Source organism: Silurus meridionalis, chromosome 6, assembly GCF_014805685.1.
Source record: "Silurus meridionalis isolate SWU-2019-XX chromosome 6, ASM1480568v1, whole genome shotgun sequence".
In the NCBI taxonomy this organism is placed as follows: domain Eukaryota; kingdom Metazoa; phylum Chordata; class Actinopteri; order Siluriformes; family Siluridae; genus Silurus; species Silurus meridionalis.
This window is the reverse complement of record NC_060889.1, coordinates 509,090-528,796: the sequence shown is the minus strand read 5'-3', so window position 1 is coordinate 528,796 and position 19,707 is coordinate 509,090. Positions and strand designations below refer to the sequence as shown.

At 35.3% G+C, this 19,707-nt stretch overlaps 1 protein-coding gene and 2 long non-coding RNA genes across 3 annotated transcripts; 1 reads left to right on the top strand and 2 right to left on the bottom strand.

Moving 5' to 3' along the window:
* Positions 1-1,168: 1,168 nt before the first annotated feature.
* LOC124386978 lies at positions 1,169-5,843 on the bottom strand. Its single transcript, XM_046851052.1, has 6 exons — positions 5,786-5,843; positions 5,409-5,612; positions 3,259-3,354; positions 1,789-1,842; positions 1,384-1,673; positions 1,169-1,189 (listed from the first exon to the last, which is right to left on the bottom strand). Exons 1-6 carry the CDS (start codon positions 5,841-5,843, stop codon positions 1,169-1,171), a joined length of 723 nt encoding a protein of 240 aa, XP_046707008.1.
* Positions 5,844-8,127: 2,284 nt separating this feature from the next.
* Positions 8,128-17,502, bottom strand: LOC124387915. Its single transcript, XR_006926283.1, has 3 exons — positions 17,486-17,502; positions 8,259-8,315; positions 8,128-8,143 (listed from the first exon to the last, which is right to left on the bottom strand). It is a non-coding gene; the product is annotated as an uncharacterized LOC124387915 (long non-coding RNA).
* LOC124387899 lies at positions 14,157-17,885 on the top strand. The gene is made up of 6 exons (XR_006926261.1): positions 14,157-14,307; positions 15,178-15,303; positions 15,418-15,527; positions 15,947-16,754; positions 16,877-17,079; positions 17,508-17,885. It is a non-coding gene; the product is annotated as an uncharacterized LOC124387899 (long non-coding RNA).
* The last annotated feature ends 1,822 nt before the right edge of the window (positions 17,886-19,707 follow it).

Here is a 19,707-nt window from a genome sequence, read left to right as displayed (position 1 = left end):
AAACATTTAAACTTTTTTACACATACTGCATCCAAACCTTTAATTAAATTTTGTTTTAGATAATACAATGAATAAATTCATGAATATGAATTACCTGTAACTACAGTGAGAATCAGTGGTGTGTATCTCACTATGTACAGTAAGGTGTAGAGTTGAGTCATTTCTGAACACAGCTCTGTGAGGATTCTGTATAATAGTGCTGTATGTGCTGAACTTTACACATGAGGGAACACGTCTCTAGAAGACCACACCCAGGAAGTGCTGCTGTTGTAGTATAACTTGTATGTAAAGTCACTGGTAGGTATGTGAAGTAACGTCAGTGTGCTGTATCAAGTGCCATGGTTGGGCAAAAATACATCAAAATGTTTTTTTTTTTTTTTTTTTTCTTCTAACCTCTTTATTCCATTGAACTGAGATGTATTTTTTTTTTAATATTTAGCTGTGAAATATAATTAACTACTTAAATTTTACACTTTTTATTTTAAGAAACATATTCTATTGTAAAGGAAACTGATGAACTGCATCACATTTCCTAAGGTGTTCTCTGTATTAGTGAATTGGGTTGTGAGGAAGTATGTAGTTAGTATTTAATCAGATTATTGAGTATTGAAACTGTTCATTCTAAAAGTTTAGTGATAAATAGAACTACAGAAAAAGTCACATGGTGCAGACAGGAGACATGTTTTAACTGATCTTTATTCTAGGGTTGTTTACACTCAGGAACACTGAAGATGAATTTGGACAGTAAGTAATATAAACAGTCTGCTACACAATGGTTTTGGGCTACAATTCTCATGAACATTTTCATTCATTCATTCATTCATTCATTCATTCATTCATTCAGAATGAGCTGATCGTCTTCAGTGAACAGCTGAAAACCTCAACAAAGCTAGAACTATAATGAATTGATATTCTTTGTCACACAGATGAGGATGGGTTCCTTTTAAGGTTCCTTGAGCCACTGGCTTGTTCATTATGGATAAACTAATTATCTATAAATATAAAATATATTTTTGTAATCTTTTAATTTCTGTAAAGCTGCTATGGGGGAATGTTTATTGTTAAAACTGCTTTACCATGTACTAATGGTAGGGCACAATCATACACACTCACACACATTCACATACTACAGATCATTTGGACAACAATTAGCCAACAATGCATGTCTTTAGGTTGGTGGAGGAAACATCTGAAGCATAGTGGAAACAAATTCAGCACACACAGTGGAGGTGAGATTCAGAACCCTCAATCTCAAAAGTGCAAGGCAAACAAGCCAACCTCCAAGCCACTGTCTCCCCCTGTTGGCAGTCTTTAGTTAAACATACCAGTGTAGAGGTTTTTGTACAGTGTAGCTGGATTTCCTGTCACTGTGGGCCTCAGAGCACAGTAGTATAGAGCAGAGTCTGATACAGCAGCAGAGGAGATGATCAGATCCACTTCTTTATTAGTTTTATTAACTTCAGCATCCAGACGTGGTGGCATGGGCTTAGTTTTTCCCCCAAACAGATCAGTGTAAAGAAGGAACACAGGTTTAGATTTTGGATGTTGTCTGTACCAGTGTAGGACGGTGCCTGTATTACTTGTTTCGTATTTACAGGACAGAGTAACATCATCACCTTCATCTACAAATTCATGAGTGAAAAGTGGCTTTATTGAATCTGCCATGGAGTCACCTGTCATAGAGAAGAGAAAATAATGTTTTAAGCTTTTACATAATGAATCTGAAAAATACAGTATATAAATCTCCATTAAAGTTTTTGTGAAATAAAAAGTCAGTGTATAACTCACCTAGTGAAAGCCACAGACACATGAATATAACAGTGAACATGATGAAGGTTTTAGCTAAAAGAAAATATTCTGAGGTCTGAATATATGAACATCTTAAAGCTTCATGAAGCTCCACCCCACAGCATCAGATGTCAAAATCAACAGTGTTACTGACAGCAAACACAAAGTGTAGGCAGGTGGGATTATGTAAATACAATCATTTTTAACAAAAAAAAATATAAACCTTTACTTTTTAAACTAACAGTAAAACAGTTCTGTATTTTAGTGATGTCTCCAAATGAGTGTGTTCAGCTATAACAGATATACTGTATCACCTAATACTAGAATTATTAAATAACAATGTTTATTAAGAATAAGGACATTAATAGAGATTTATATTTTAGTAGTTTTATCAGAATGGTGTGTCTATAAATGAGTTGAGCTACTAAGAGTAATCAGGGCAGGAGTGAGGATAATATTAGTGCAGTGTGTATGATAGAAGAACAGCTGTAGTTTATATCACAGAGGTTTTATTGTGAAAATGAGGATTCATCATCAGAGAATGTGAGCAGGGTTGTGTGGAGCTCTAGTACTTTTCCCACAATAAGATAAGTGACTGCGCCATCTTGTGTTCACCAAGGAGAAAAACCTTAACACACTAATACATATTTACTCCCACATACAGGTCATACACACATTGCTAACATTTTCAATCCCAGGAGCAATTTAAAGTCAGAAATCCATCTACTAGGAGCCACAAAAAAAAATAAATAAACAGTCTAATATTGATAATAATTTCTCCAACTCACCACAAATGCAACAACGTGATGAAAGTCACACTTCAGCCCTGAACACAATTCTAGCAATGCACAATTCAAGTGCACTTCAGCAGGTTAACGGAGGTGTGTGTGTGCTGAAGTTATTGTCAGTTTATGTAAAGTTCTGTGTTTTCACCCCGTGTCTGTGTGGGTTTCTAAAAAACATGACTATAGGAAATTTGCTGGGATAAATTTAAGTGTGAATGAGTGTGTGAAAGGGTTTGTGCATGGAGTTCTGCAAAGGACTGATATCTCATTCAGGGGGTACCTGAATGCACAGAAATGACCCGTGTAGATAATTTAATAAAGAATTAATGCATGTACCAACAATATATTCTTTTTATAAATACGAGAAACAATCCTTAAGGGTATTTAAACTTTTCAAAATATTTGTCAGAACTTCCTTCAATATACTTTAACAAAACTGTGTCAGTGTTTTTGTACAGTGCAGCTGGATTTCCTGTCACTGTGGGCACCAGAGCACAGTAGTATAGAGCAGAGTCTGATACAGCAGCAGAGGAGATGATCAGATCCACTTTATCTACACGAATTTTAGCATCCATTCGTGCTGGTTTATTGGAAACTAGAGTTCCAGTCTGCATAATATTAAGAAGGAACTCAGGTTTAGATTTTGGATATTGTTTATACCAGTGGAGGTTGTAGGTTGTTGTACCAGTGATTTCATATCTGCAGGACAGAGTAACATTATCACCTTCATCTACAGCTTTATGAGTATAAAGTGGATCTATTGAATCTGCCATGGAGTCACCTGTCATAGAGAAGAGAACATAATGAGTAAACCTTTACACAATCAATCTACATACCTCGTATTAATATCCAGAAAAAAAAATATGATTAAATCAGTATTTAACATAATAAAATAAATCTATGTATAACTCACCCACAGAAAGCCACAGGTACATGAATATAACAGTGAACATGATGAATGGTTTTAGCTGAATGAAGATATTCTGTGCTCTAACCAGTTAACATGATTAGAGTTCATGAAGCTCCTCCCCACAGCATCACATGACAGAGTCACCAATGTTACTGACAGACTGTTGATTCTTACTGAAACACACTGGTTTTACATTCAGCATCACATGGGGAATCTGTCCACATTTTAATCAAAGTCATTATTAAATGCTGCATATTAAAATCAAAGCCTTCATTATTACCAGCATATTCTAAACTGTATTATCATCATTTACCACTGATTTTAATGAAATCTTTAAAATAATGGATTGTTACCCAACCTGATGTCAGAACTGATGTGACTACACCTCATCTTTTTCTTATGAAGTGCTGAAAAATTAAACTTGATTGAGGGCTGTGGGCCAAAATGATTATTAAAATGGAAGTTGCCATGATTCCCCTTCATTTATCAATTCATTATATTTAGATATTAAATAATAAATAAATAGAAAACAGCTCAGCTAATGTAGATTTATTTTCTGCACTTTCTAGTTCAATGAATCATAGCACAATGCAAACATAGAAACAATTCCATTAACAGTACAATAGAGTTTAAAACAACGATTCAAGCTATAAACAATAAAGCCATATGCCTGCAATATCAGTGTCCTCTAATGAGAGACATGAAGCTGGTCGTTATTATTCAAACGTTATGGTAACTTAGTTATGAATCTATGTGGCAATGGCATCCTCCTTCCTTTTTTTTTATCCTGGTATCATATATGACACATGATGGGCCAAATCAAAGGTCAACAGGGGCCATCTTTGGCCTGATGACCCTAGTTTGGGCATCTCTGCTCTACACTAAAAGATATAATAAAATTAGTAAACTATTGCATGTTTTAATTGCTTTTGAATTCTTTTCGTATTTATTTTATTTTGCTGGATTGAGTGAAGGTTGCAGCCTGTCCTACCTGTCTTCTTTCTCATATCTATTATTTTTGTTTATTGTCACTAGACTAATATGATTTAAATTCTATTATTATGCTTAAAAAACTGTTATGCTGCCAATCATTACAGGAGATTCACTGATACAAGATAAATAATATTTAATTACTTTTAGTTTAGGTATGAGTCTGACTGCTTGGTGGATTAAGCTGATGTACTGTTTCTGTCTACTGCATTTAATATCTGTATAGTTTTTCTCATGTCCTCCAGATTCTCCTTTTCTTTTCCCCTTCATGCTAGTAGATGGATTGATTACTCCAGATAACTCGTAAGTTTGAATGTTAAATCTATCAAATCACGATGCGACAGTTAAAATAAAATCATCAAAGTTACAGTGTTCCATACAGTTCTAGGACACATTACTGATCCAGGCTACTTTAAAGATTAGTCTCAGGTTCCCCCTAATTGTATTTAGGAATATTGAGACAATAAGTTGTTGTAGATCAATATTTTCATCTCCTGCTGAATTCCATCTGCTTAATTAAGGCACAATATATTTGTGATTTTCTCAATAACACCTGTGTAGGAAACACTGCTGAACTAATACAAGATTTCTTTTTCCAAATCTATTGTTAATGAAGAAAATAAGAGAAAGTTTAGGTTTTACAAATAAAATACATTAGCAAATTATCCTAATGATTGTTGATCTTCAAAAAGAAGCTGAAATTATAAACAGGAGGTTGAGCATGCAGAGGTAAACATGTAAACAGCTCCATCTAGTGAGAAAAGCATGAATCTGCTGCAGTCATGTGTAGTGCTTTTTGTACAGTGGAGTTGGGTTTCCTGTCACTGTGGGCGTCAGAGCGCAGTAGTACAGTGCAGAGTCTGATACAGCAGCAGAGGAGATGTGCAGATCCACTTTCTTATTAGTTTTGTCATGTTTTTTTGTCAAGACAATACGTGGATGAGGTGGTTGAGCTTCTGTGACACGTTCAATTCTTTCATCAATCAGCAGCAGAAACTCTGGTCTTGATCCAGGTTTTTGTTGATACCAGTGAAGACTGTAAACTGATCCAGTATATGTGCAGGACAGTGTGATGTTGCTGCCTTCAGTTACAGATAAAGTGGTTTCTTCTGGTTTAATGCTGATATCAGCAGATTCTACTATTCAATCAATTACAAAAATATATCATGACCATTTTTTCAATAATAAATTTAAGTTTCTGTTCATTAAAAATTGATAATGCAATGTGTAATATAAAACTTGCCAATATCAGCAATAGTGAAGAAAAGTAAGAAGAGGAGTAACATTGTGATCCTGAGTGTTTAGTTCAGACCTCCAGCTTTAGAAATAAATATCAGGGTTGTCTCTGATTGTCTCTGATGTCTCCACATGTAGCTCCGCCCACTCCTTATTTATTCATATTCATCACAACTCTGCTTCATCTCATACTGTAAAAGCGGCCTGACAGATTATTGTGTTACAGGATTCATTCAGTTTGTTTATTCAGTCTGCTGAACGGCCATAAATACATACAGACATATACACATTTTCATAATGTTGCTCTTGTACACTACCACAATGAATCAGAAATAAAGTAATAATGATTTTACCAAAGTATAGAACTTTAACATTAGATCAAAGAGTTTAACAGAAATATTACACTCACATTACATCTTGTACACAGTCCCTTCTCTTTCACAGGCCCACATCTAATTACACAAAGTAACAAAATAATATATATTATTTATATCTATAATTTTGACATTATTGGATTTTTTTTATATATAAATGCAAATTCTTTACAGTGGTTGACTGAAATCTGAAACTCATTGACATCACCAAATACAAAGTTTCACCCTTGAGATTTTTTAGCAGGACTTTACTGAAGTTGCTTATTTGTCTTTCTGCCAAAAAATATTAGTGAATGTAATGTGATTGATGTGTATTTGGCATCTTTAATCCCTCTTTATTCTTCTTTACGATTTCACTCAGCTGCATCTCCTACCACAAATGTTTCTTGTGTCTGTGGTTTACTGATAACAAGTAGGTGAAGGAAATATCTTTGATGAGTTTTTGTACAGTCTTTCACTGACTCTGTATTACTGTGCTACGTCTCTAAGAGCGCAGTGATAGAGAGCAGAATCTGAGAGCTTTAGACCTCTGATAGTAAGTTCAGTAGAGTCTCTGGATGTTTCTGCCTTTAGTCGATTATCATCAGGAGTGCTATCATAACCACTATATGACCTTGCGCCTTTATACAGTAAAAACTGTGGTGCACTATTAGGATATTGTTTGTACCAGTAAAGATAAATGTAATCACTGCTTGTCTCATATGAACATTTCAAAGTTACAGTGTCTGTTTCTTTGCTGATGATGTTGGAATCTTTATCATTTGGTCCAATTTTATCTGCAAAACTGCCTGCTGTAAAGAAGGAAAAAAATTAATTAATGTAGTTTTTTTAAACCAAACAATTAGATTTAAACATAGATGTTAATTAATAGAATTAAGATACTAATGAATATGAATGACCTGTAACTACAGTGAGAATCAGTGTTGTGTATCTCACTATGTACAGTAAGGTGTAGAGTTGAGTCATTTCTGAACACAGCTCTGTGAGGATTCTGTATAATAGTGCTGTATGTGCTGAACTTTACACATGAGGGAACACGTCTCTAGAAGACCACACCCAGGAAGTGCTGCTGTTGTAGTATAACTTTTATTCAGATCACTTTACAGTATCAGTGACAGTGAACAGAGTCTTTCTAGCTTTCAGCCTCTATAAATATCTGTTTTACTGGGAGGATTATGATGAAGGGAAGCAGATGATAATATTGCTATTAAAAGCTTATTTTTATATACCAAATATTTCCTATTTAAAGATTTTAAAATTATGGCAGTTTTCTGAGGCTCCCACACAGAAAATAATAAATTAATACTAATATTGAGCACAAAGACATTGTGAGTTTCTCAGACAGCTGTGTGGGATTTGTATGTGCTATAAAGAGTGTTAACTACAATGTGTGTAATGTAACTACAATATGTCTTGCTGAAATACCACTGCAAACTGTGTTCACATTTAACTGTTGGAAGACAATCTATTATAATAACGTAAGTATTTTTAAGGTGAGTCAGTGCACTTTCTGGTGGAAAAAAGTGTTGAATTCATATGATTTCACTACACCATCTTGTGAAGTAAAGAGAGACTTTAACACAGCAAGTGTTTTTTTTTTTCACTTGGGTTTATCTCTATGATCCAGTTCATCCTAAAATATGGGCTACTGGGAAAAATATATTTTTTTTATTCACAAATCATGACAGTAAGTTAACACAGCGGTAATATAAACTCATGTATATATGCAAAATGTTCATTCAATATGCTGTAATTAATTGGATTTGCTGACAGACATTGTTTGTATTAAGATACTCATTCTTATAAATCTACAGCGTTTCATCTGAACACATCTGGTAAAATGAGGATTGAAAGGCATACAAGTAGTTTAGCAGAATAACTAAACTGTGTAGAGGTTTTTGTACAGTGCAGCTGGATTTCCTGTCACTGTGGGCACCAGAGCACAGTAGTATAGAGCAGAGTCTGATACAGCAGCAGAGGAGATGATCAGATCCACTTGTTTATTAGATTTATCAACTTCCGCATCCAGACGTGGTGGCATGGGGTTAGTTTTAAATTCACTTGGATTGATGAAAAGAAGGAACACAGGATTAGATTTTGGTTGTTGTCTGTACCAGTGCAGGTAGGTGTTTGGATCACTTGTTTTGTATTTGCAGGACAGAGTCACATTCTCACCTTCATCTACAGCTTTATGAGTAGAAGGTGGCTTTATTGAATCTGCCATGGAGTCACCTGTCATAGAGAAGAGAACAGAATCATTTTTAAACTTTAACCCTCTGGAGTCTGAATTGCCGCCGGCGCCCAAACGTGCTTTTTTTTTCAGATGCCAGCAAAAAGAGCTGAAACTGCTCGGTCATATTTGATCAGAAATGTCAAAGTAATACATCATTTAAATCTGTAAAGGGTCTACTTTCATTTGTGTATGCCCACTACATTAACAAAACGTTGTATTTTTTTTAAATGAATAAAATAGTCAGGGTGCGCCATCTGTCGCCTTTGTCTGCGTAAACTTTGTTTAGAAACACGTCATCAAAAAGCGCTAAAACTCAGCCATTAACTGACACACGGAAATAAAAAATATATCTTTAGACAGCTTAAAGTGTGTAGTTTTAGAATAAGTCGGTGAAATAAAAAAACATATGTTTTCAATTAATGTAAATCATGTAAAACCAAGTAGAAGCACAGATTTTCCACCGCAGCTCATTATCTGATAATGAGCTGCGAGCGGACACGCCCCCCCGCTATTCACAGGTAAAACAGTTCACACGTTGAGTCACACACACACACACACACACACGCCCCGGACAGTGGCATAAAACAATGCCAGAGAATTTACCTTTTCATCTGAAGAAGATTGCGATGCCGATGAGGAGCGTTTGCATTTTGAAGAGCGAGGACTTTTCTTAAATTATATTTAGTTTAAATCATTATTGCATTGTATGACATATGCAAACAACTTTACCAATGACACAATTAGTGATGTTCGTGTGTGTGTTTTATAAACAGATGTGATCAAGCACCTGCTCCAAAAGGGCAAAGGCAGCACACAAACAGTCCACCATGTCATGGAAGGATCAGACAGATAACGACACAGTTCCACAGACTCTGCAATTCCTGCCTGTACGTGAACCTGAACCTCAACTGAGGTCTTCTGACTCTCATTCTCCATGTAGTCTATTTAAAATGTTTTTCCCCTGACAGTGTTGTGTCAACTCTGTGCCACAACCCAAATGCTCAAGCTGCCAAGTCAATAGCCAAGTGACGCAAATACAAATGGAGAGATGTAACCGTGAGTGAGATGTATCACTACATTGGGCTGTTATTTTACATGGTAATGGTAAAGTTGCCCTCCATCATAGACTACTGGAGACAGAGCAGTATTTTCACAATTCCCTTTCCAGCAACAATTATGTCAAGGGACAGATACAGGAACATTTCGTGGAATGTACACATGAGTCACCCAGATGCAGACAAAGAAAACAACAGAAAGAGTGGCACATCTGAACATGACCGTCTGTTCAGAGTGAAACCGTTTATGGACACAATCCGTAACACATGCAAAGCAATTTATCATCCTAGAAGACATTTAGCCGTGGGTGAGAGGATGGTAGCATGTAAAGCTAACACTTGGAGGACACAGTACGTAAAAGCCAAGCCGACTAAGTGGGTGTTCAAGTTGTTTGTTCTTGCCGATTCCTCAAATGGATACACTATTATTATTTAATGCATAGTATTGTAGCCCTACAGGCTAGGATTTGCAGAACCCTACTGTAGTGTATTGTGTTAGTTTTTGTTGCACTCTTTATTTTTTATACATACTGTACTGTATTGTTTTATTGTTACACAATTCCCTTTTTAATGCTGTCCTTGCTAATGTGTATTTTTAATAAACACAAAGGAAACACATTCCTTGTTGTAGTACTGTACTTCTCACTGTGATCCTGGCTCAGTGATCCACAGCTCATTATGTAATCGACAGCTCATTATGCGACCCATTGTCTCTGAAGCTGTCAGTCACAGCATGTCGACGCCTCTTCAAAATGACCTTTCAAAGTAGAAAGTGTTTTTTAAATTTTAAATCAAAGTATTGTTTAATGTGAATGAGCAGGCAGGATGATTTTCACATGATTAAAAATAAAAAAACCTACATTAGAAGCTCTGTTCTCAAAAAGTCTTGGGGAAACATGTTTACTATCGGTTTTGTGGCCTTATTTCAGTGAGGTTTTTTTGCTTTTTCAAAAACCACGCGTAAACCTTATTTTGTCAAAAATACAAACAAACACATATAAGTTGTTTACATATTATGGTAGCCCAGTTTGTTCTGAATACAGTGTAATAAGTCTTTTGTCAATAATATATTTTAAAAGCAACTAAAAAGAACCAAATGTAAGAGCATGTCAAAATCTGTCAAGGGGTCAAAAACACCCTCAGACTCCAGAGGGTTAAGGTGAGTCAATGCACTTTCTGGAGGAAACAAGTGTATTTTAAAGCAGGGGGTTAAATTCATATGAATTCACTAAACCATCTTGTGAAGAAAAGAGAAAGACTTTAACACAGCAAGGATTTTTTTTTTCACTTGGGTTTACCTCTATGATCCAGTTCATCCTAATGGGTTATTGGGAAACAGAAGAAATTCACAAATCATGACAGTAAGTTAACACAGCGGTAAAATAAATTCATGTTAATTAATTCAATATGCTGTAATTAATTGGATTTTCTGACAGACATTGCTTGTAATAAGATTCACTTATTCTTAGAAATCTTAAGAGTTTTATCTGAACACATCCAGTAAAATAAGGATTAAAATGCATACAAGTAGTTTAACAGAATAACTAAAGTGTGTGGAGGTTTTTGTACAGTGCAGCTGGATTTCCTGTCACTGTGGGCACCAGAGCACAGTAGTATAGAGCAGAGTCTGATACAGCAGCAGAGGAGATGATCAGATCCACTTGTTTTTATTTTTATCCAGTTCAACATCCAGACGTGGTGGAATGTCACTTTTAAATTTAGTAGATTCTTGAATGTAAAGAAGGAACACAGGTTTAGATGTTGGATAATGTCTGTACCATTGCAGGTTGTTTACTGCACCACTAAACTTTGTATAACTGCAGAACAGAGTCACATTTTCTCCTTCATCTACAACTTTATGAGTGGAAAGTGTTTCTATTGGATCTGCAGTGGAGTCACCTGTAATAGAGAAGAGAACACGCTCAATCCAGAAATACAGTCAGACTCACATTCTACTGTTTCTAAACACCACACAGACCAAATAATCACTAATTCAACACTTAATATTTCTGAAATCATAAAATGAATGTATAACTCACCTAGTGAAAGCCACAGACACATGAATATAACAGTAAACATGATGAAGGCTCTTAGTTCAGTGAAAAGTTATGTACTTTAACCTGGTAACATCCTAAATGTTCATGAAGCTCCACCCCACAGAATTACATCACAGAGTCAATAATGTGACTCATAGAACTTGACCTATAAGATATCATACTCTGCCATCTTGTGGAGAAAGACTAAGAAACACATAAAATGTTACTCAATTCTATCACTATGCCCCAGATTACATTAAATTAAAAAATGACTGCTGAGAAAAGAGGGGTTTTCTATTATTCAAATAGTAACAAGAAATATTGATTCGAGCATATTTTCATTCAACTCCATAAAAAGATTTGAATTAAGAGCTTCAGATGCTTCACTTCTGTCCAGAAATGATCTGTAAAGTGTTTATTTAAGGTAACTGAATGATCTACTGTATGTAATGACCAAAATCTGTTTATAGTTCACAACAGTAACCAGCTATTGAATGTGTTGCATTCTAGAAAGTTTAGGAAGTTTACTGGATGTGTTATCAGAATCTACTGATATTCGGGAGAAAGAAACATGTGCACTGAATGCATAAAAAAAAAGTTAATGGAGCTCCAGCGTAGAGATGCTGCTCCATACCCATCTCAATATTCCACAGAGCCAAACATTGACCAGTAAAGCAATTAAAGATGAAATGCTATTATTATGACAGTACATTTAGCAGAATAAAATCTAGACCTTAATACTAATTTTGCATAAAATATTCAGCATAAGTTGTGCTCAATACTGGCTAGATGTTGGAAATGTATCAGAATAGCACATTTTACAAAGTTAAACAAGAATAAAGGATAATTAAATTCATTTTTATTTGTAATGCAATTAACAATTTCTAAAAAGCAGCCTTACAGAGATAAAGTGGTAATAAAAGAACGTGTTTGTCGCTAATGAGTAAGTCAGTGGTGAATGTGACACCAGTTACACACTAAATCCACCCCTAAAGTTATTGTGCTGCTTAATAATTTCACAGAGCTTTAGGCTGTTGATGTGGAACTATTCCCAGCTGCACAGTGTGGTCTACAATTAAAGAGACCTCCATCCATCCATCAGGATGATTAAGGTACTGCAAATGATCCAAAACGCAGCTGCACGACTTGTGTTCAATCAGCCCAAGTTCTCCCACACCACCCCACTGCTGCGCTCCCTTTACTGGCTTCCAGTAGCTGCAGGTATCAGATTCAAAACATTGATGGTTGCCTAAAAGGCCAAAAATGGACCAGCACCATCTTACCTCAGTGACCTCATCACATCTCGCACTGCACCACGCTGTCTGAGATCCTCCAGCACTGCTCGACTGGTACCACCTTCTCTCAGAATGAGAGGTAACTATACTTCAAGGCTCTTCTATGTTCTGGCACTGAGGTGGTGGAATGAACTTCATCTAGATGTCTGTACAGCGGAGTCCCTGACTATCTTCAAGCGACGGTTGAATATCTACCTCTTCCTGAAACACTTGAATTAGCACTTTCCAAATTTGCTTTGTAGAATTCAAGAATTATATTTATACTAAGTTTGTAATCTTGCGTATCAGTGTAGATTTATTCATTGCTAGAGACTCAAAGCACTTTTGTACGTCTCTCTTGACAAGGGCGTCGCTAAATGCCGCAAATGTAAATGTACACATATAAAATCTCTTTAAATTCTTTTGTAATGGTAATTATTCTACATATTAGTACCTCTAACATCAAAAATTAATAGCAATGATTAGTTAATAATAAAAAAATAAAAAAATAAATGAACAAATTAACTTAAGCTTAACTTTTGAGGAGAGTCGTGGCTGGCGTGAGGGGGACGAGATGGGATCCATGAGAACTTCTGGTACAATATCAAGAGTTCTCTGTTTTGAATGACGTTCACTATCACTAACAGAATCACTTAATTTACACTTCCTGACTTTTGGAATTATGAATGCACACATGCAGTCACAACTCCACAAAGAACACGTACGAAGAGACGCTTGCAAAGATGCTTCTACAATAAGTGCTGCTCGGTAAGTGGAAGAGCATGGGGTAGAGGCGAGCTCATGCAAGACAAAATGGGGTGAACAACACGTAAACATGGCGTGAACACTGCGTGATTGGCCTATGGGCGCATCGTGTTATCATCACGCGTTAGTACTTGTCCAAGAAAAATGGCATATGGTGCAAAAGATAGATAGATGTCTAGTTTGTTCTGCCTTCTGCCATAAAACCTGCTATGATGAAAATGTGAGTCCCAACCGTGACCCCAAAACATCAGTAAGTACATTTTATTGAATTTTTTAGCCAAATATATAAAAATTTGCTGATCATTTCTTCACCCACAGGTCATCCAAGATGCATTTCGTTTTCATTCTTTATTATAAAAGAAGCCAGTATAATTTTAAATCAAAGTTACACTGTACATTACTGAATTGATAAACATACTTTGTCTTCAGTGTAAAACGACTGTGTTTAAGTTTTTGTACAGTGCAGTTGGATTTCCTGTCACTGTGATCAGATCAGAGTCTGATACAGCAGCAGAGGAGATGATCAGATCCACGTGTCATTGAAAATATAAACACTTGAGAGAAACGATATTTTGATTCCTCTGTATGTCTGCATATATGGTGTCACTGACAAAAAAACCTTGAACCTTAAATACAACAGGAAGTTACACCAATGACTCACAACAGGAAACAGCACGCAGATAACTATTATAACTAACTATGACCTATTTCCTTTAGTGACGTGTGCACCTAAGCTACGCGGCCCTGTTGCTTCCTTGTATGCAAATCTCTGTTTCTGTTTTCAACAACAGGAAGCTGTCTATTACTTTGGTTTCTGTCAGTGAGGAGACTTCAAACTTGATTTTAAATGGAAACTAAAAGGTACTACTAATACTATGTATCTCTAAAAACCCGTAAGCCTAATACAGTTCATATAATGGTTCATAGTCACGTATTATAATGATTCATCAGTAGGCTAGTTTCAACATGCTAGCATCGTAATGTTCCGACACCAAGGCCATCAAATTGTAAAATGTAAAAATGGGTTAGGCCCTGGCTTTAAAAAACAAAAACTTTAATACAACTTGAATGATTGTTGAGAGCTAGTCTAAGATTTTTTCCCTTTTTTTCAGTTTTTTTTTTTTTTCAAAATCCAGGTTTCTTAAGTTTCAAAACTTGATTAATGGATGGTTTTCCTACATAAAAGATGGTGTTTCACTTTGCTCATACCAGTTAAATAGATCATGTATTATTGACTCACTTTTAGCTGCCTTTCAATTTAAATACAAAACATTTTCAAATGGTGAATGTCTTTAATACAGACGAGTTAATCCAAAATCTAATGGCTTTACTAAATGCAAAAAAAAATATCCTGAGGCTAAAGTTATTTGTGCTTGGCAGCTGAAACATGTTAGATTTGATCACACAGGTAAAGTAATAGACTATTTTGGCCATCTGGAAGACCATTCTATTTTGAATTATAAACTGGTATGTGCCGAAATGAAACAAGACCAAAAAATCCCAAACAAAGAAACGAAAAGATTCATAAGTGAACTTAATATGTGATTAGAAAAGATTCATAAGTGTATACTTTAACCCTATAATGATTGTCTTTATAAGTAAAACAAAATATATATATACTTGTAAAAATAAAAAAAGAAAATTCACTTCAATCATTTTGGAAAAAAGATAATTGTACTATTGTGTTATGCTTATTCTCTAAAATGTACAATGTTTTTTTGTTTTTGGCAGTGATTTGAAAGGATTTGCTCATATAAAGGTTTTGGGACATCCAGCAGATCCAACTATTATTCTAGGACACCATTTTGACGCTGGTGGTTACTGGATTAAAGAAGAGCTGTGTGATATGAAAAATAGGTAACTGTACAAATGTAACAAAAGTTATTTCGTACAGCAGTTTAAATCTGAAGATTATACATTCATATCTTTGTTGCTCTGTGTCCCTTTAACATTTATTTATCTTTATTTTAGAATGTTTCTACTGCAGTTTCTGCTTCTTGGAAAAGAAAATCGCATCATGATGTGCTTTAGATTCGTCAATAACAAATGGATTTTGTATGATGACGACCCAGTAAAACTCGGTATGCATTTTTGAAATCACATTTTAGGTCTAATCTAGTCTACCTTTCTTAAACACCAAAGGTAGTGAGAATCACCTTAATATCTTTTTGAGTGCATACATAATGAGATCTGACCACAAAGTCAAGAAGTCAGGATCTGGTGTTCTGTCAGATTATCAGATAGTAAAGGTGTATGTGGCCTCCTAAAATGTTTAAGGCCTTTCTGATGGGGAAAAAGGTGATCATTACTGCAAGCAATACCTCACACATAATTTCATGAATTGCACACATTTATGTGACAACGCTAACAAGGTGATTCTCATTGCCACTGCTGGTTATCCATATTTCACTTTTATGTAATTGACATTTTTATACACACATTCTAATCTATTAATGTTCTTGGTATGGAGTGACTTATTTTTATTTGTTTCACTCTGTAGGTATCCCTGAGATTGGAGAAGATACAGGAGCACAGCCACTCTATTCGTGTGCAAGGAGTTCAGTGTTGGATCTTGAATATTCAGAGAAGGATGTAGAAATGGAAGATCTGTCAGGTTATGTGGTGGCAATTCCTGAGACCAATTACTCTGTAGCTATGCCTATGTTATTGCAGGTGCTGATGAGTGAAGGAAGGTTTTCCTACATAAAAGCTGATGTTTTATTTTGCTCATACCAGTTAAAAAGATCATGTGTTCTTGACTCCCTTTTAGCTGCCTTTCATATCACATTCAATATATTTCCAAATGTCGAACGTCTGTTTAATACAGACGCGTTAATCCAAAAACTTATGGCCTTATTAAATGCAAGAAAGTATGCTGAGGCCAAAGTTATTTGCGCTAAGCAGCTGAACCATGTTAGATTTGATCACGGGCTTAAAGAAATAGACTATTTTGGCCGTCTGGAAGACCATTCTAGTTTGTTTTATAACCTGGAATGTGCAGAAATGAAACCAGACCAAAAAATCCCAAATGATAGTCCCATATGTGAAGACATACTTAGGTATGTAAAGTTTTATACTTTCACCACAAGGATAATTGTCTTTGTAAGTAATAAAAATTATTTATTGTTCTAAAATTCTTATTCTCTGAACAGTAAGAATTTTTTTTGTTTTATTTTTTGCAGCGAATTGAAAGGATTTGATTCTGTAAAGGCTTTGGGACATCCGGAAGATCCAACTGTTTTTCTGGGATACTATTTCAACACTGGTGGTTACTGGATTGAAGATGAACTGTGTGATAAGAAACATAGGTAACTGTACAAATGTAACAAAAGCAGTTTCATACAGCAAAAGAAACATTAAATCTGAAGATTATATGTTCATCCCTGTGCTGCTCTGTATCCCTTTAACAGTGTATTTATCTTTATTTCAGAATCTTTCGTCTACAGTTTCTGCTGCTTGGAAAAGAAAATCACATGACTATGTGCTATCGAGTCTCTAATAACGATTGGATTTTGTATGATAATGACTCGGCAAAGCCTACTTTCCAGTCTTTATCTTCTGATCAGATTAAAGACTGTGTAATTTGTTTGGCTGGATATGTTAATATATCTCAGGCACAGGATTATAAACTGGGTATGTATTTTTAATCACATTCACACTTAACCACCAAAGGTAGTGAGAATCACCTTGATATCTTTTAGAGTGCATAAATAATATTATCTGACCAAAAGTCATGGTATCTGGTGCTCTGCCAGATTATCAGAATAATTTATTTAGTGACTGCAGGACAGCAGGAAAAGACCATCCATAGTAATGGTAGATGTGGGCTGATAAAATGTTTAAGGAATTTTTGACAGGGGTAAGGTGACCCTTACTGCAAGTCATGTATAATGAATTGCACACATCATGTATGTGCACAAGAAGCTAACAAAGTGATTCTCATTGCCACTGCTGATTATCCATATTTCACATTTATTTAATTTGCATTTTTAAAATATACATTCAAATCTGATAATGTTCTTGGTGTGGAGTGACTCACTTTAATTTGTTTCACTCTGTAGGTATTTCTGAGACTGGAGACGTACCAGGAGCAAAGCCGTTCTATTCATCTGCAAGCGGTTCCTTTTTGGATTTTGAACATTCATTGGAGGATGCAGAAATGGAAGATTTGTCCGGTTATTCTGTAGCGCTTCCTGAAACTAGAGGAAGATTGGGATCACAGCCTTTCTAGATGTGAAACCAAAAAATTCTGGCAGCACTTTATTTTCACGTTTTGTTATTTTATTAGCTTCCATCGGTTAGGTGGGGAAGACTCCAGGTCCGACCTCCAACTGCTGGAGGGCCTGGACCTTCCCTTTATGTTAATTTTATGATTTGCTGCCAAGTTCATGTGTATGATTGCTCTCTTTTGCTTCAATAAAATATGGATTTTTGTCTTACTTGTGGGCTTTTTTAATTTAAGGTATTTATCCTACTTGGAAAGGTGAAAGGTGCTGCTCTCATTTCTCCTCATTTTTTATTTTGTCAAACAAAGTGTTAGTGTCCCAAATGACAAAGCTTTAGTTTAGCTTTAGTTTGTGTGGTGCCGGCAGGTCAGACTTATTCCCAAGGATTTGCAAGATTTAGAAAAAAAAGTTGCCAGTGAGAATACACACAACCCAATAGCCCTATCCACAGGATTGACTTGAAGAAGCTACCTCACTAACAAAAACCAACTACTCCACCCCAGGGGCTTACCTACCAGAGAATCGCCCTTCACAGAGAAATAATATTCAAAGCACCCAGGTTTGACTACAGCTGAGTCAGGACATGAGCGAAAGCATACATAAAAGCATAGTGTTTATAATAAAACCATATTGTTATTTTAAGGTTACATTTTGACTTTTGTTATTAGTGTTTTTTAGTATTACATCTTTATTCCATCACAATCACCAGTAGAAATCATTATTTAGCTTAAACATTTCTTCAATTTAATAATATTTTATGTATATAGCACTTCTAACAGTGGACATTGTACCAAAGCAGCTTTATATAAATGAATTCATGAAAATATACATTTGTAATTCATAAATTTTTCCCTATATGTTTATCCACAATAGGGAAAATTCTAGATTGATTATTCACACAATACCCATATTACCATATGTAAGATGATGATTGTTGAGCTCTAAAACCAAATGAACGTCAAAGTCCTAAAACTAAGACAGAAAAGTGATTACAAACTTAGGATCCCATCAGCCTAAACCTCTGTTGGTAGGAATTATATCACACTTTACATAAAGACATAAAACAAACAGGGTAAATAAGTGTTAGTTCAAGTTTTACAGGAAGAGGCACTGTAGATCTTTACCTGTCATTTCAAGACAGACAGTGACTGAGTGCAAAAAAGAGGCTTGATGTATACCTAACACTTGAGAGATGATGGGACCAGTCGAATTGTGCTGGAATAATTACTAGTCTGACTTCATCCTTCTATTCTAATTTAATGCAAACTGTTAAGCACCACACTTTACAACAATCAGCAAAAATCTAATTAACATGTTGCACTGAGGAAAAATAAATACAGAATTGTATTGAGAATCAAATAAATGATTATGAAGGGAATTTGGTTTTTTTTAGCATTTTGTTAAACATTTAATCATTTATATATTTATTATTGCAGAAATTTAGGAATGTTCATTTTATTTACATAAGAAAAAATATATTTGGTTCTAACCATCTCTTTGTTACACATAGAGTGGGTAAATTGACAGTTCCTGAATGTGTGGTTTCCACTGTGAAGCATGAAGGAGGGTGTGTGATGGTGTGGAGCTGCTTTGCTGTGACACTGTTGGTGATTTAATCAACACTGAGGGCACATTTAAACTGCATGACTCCCACAGAGAATGTATGTCCAAACTTTTAACTGGTACTGTACATACAAGTACATAATAAACACATGAACAATGAATGAATAGAAATTAACCCTCTGGAGTCTGAGGGTGTTTTGGGCCCCTTGAGAGATTTTGACATGCTCTTACATTTGGTTCTTTTTAGTTGCTTTTAAATATATTATTGACAAAAGACTTACTACACTGTATTCAGCACAAACTGGGCTACCATATGTAAACAACATGTGTGTGTGTTTGTATTTATGACAAAATAAGGTTTATGCATTGTTTTTGAAAAAGCAAAAACAAAATTTTACTGAAATAAGGCCACAAAACCGATAGTAAACTAGTAAATTTTTTTCAATCATGTAAAAAAGTCACCCTGCCTGTT

Coding starts and splice junctions, on each gene's coding strand:
- LOC124386978 (XM_046851052.1), bottom strand. CDS start 5,843: ATGTGGAGACATCAGAGACAATCAGAGACAACCCTGATATTTATTTCT. Junction 3,355..5,408: donor AGCTCAACCACCTCATCCAC/GTATTGTCTTGA, acceptor TCTCTATGACAG/GTGACTCCATGGCAGATTCA. Junction 1,843..3,258: donor CTGCAGATATGAAATCACTG/GTACAACAACCT, acceptor ATTTTCTTTTAG/CTAAAACCTTCATCATGTTC.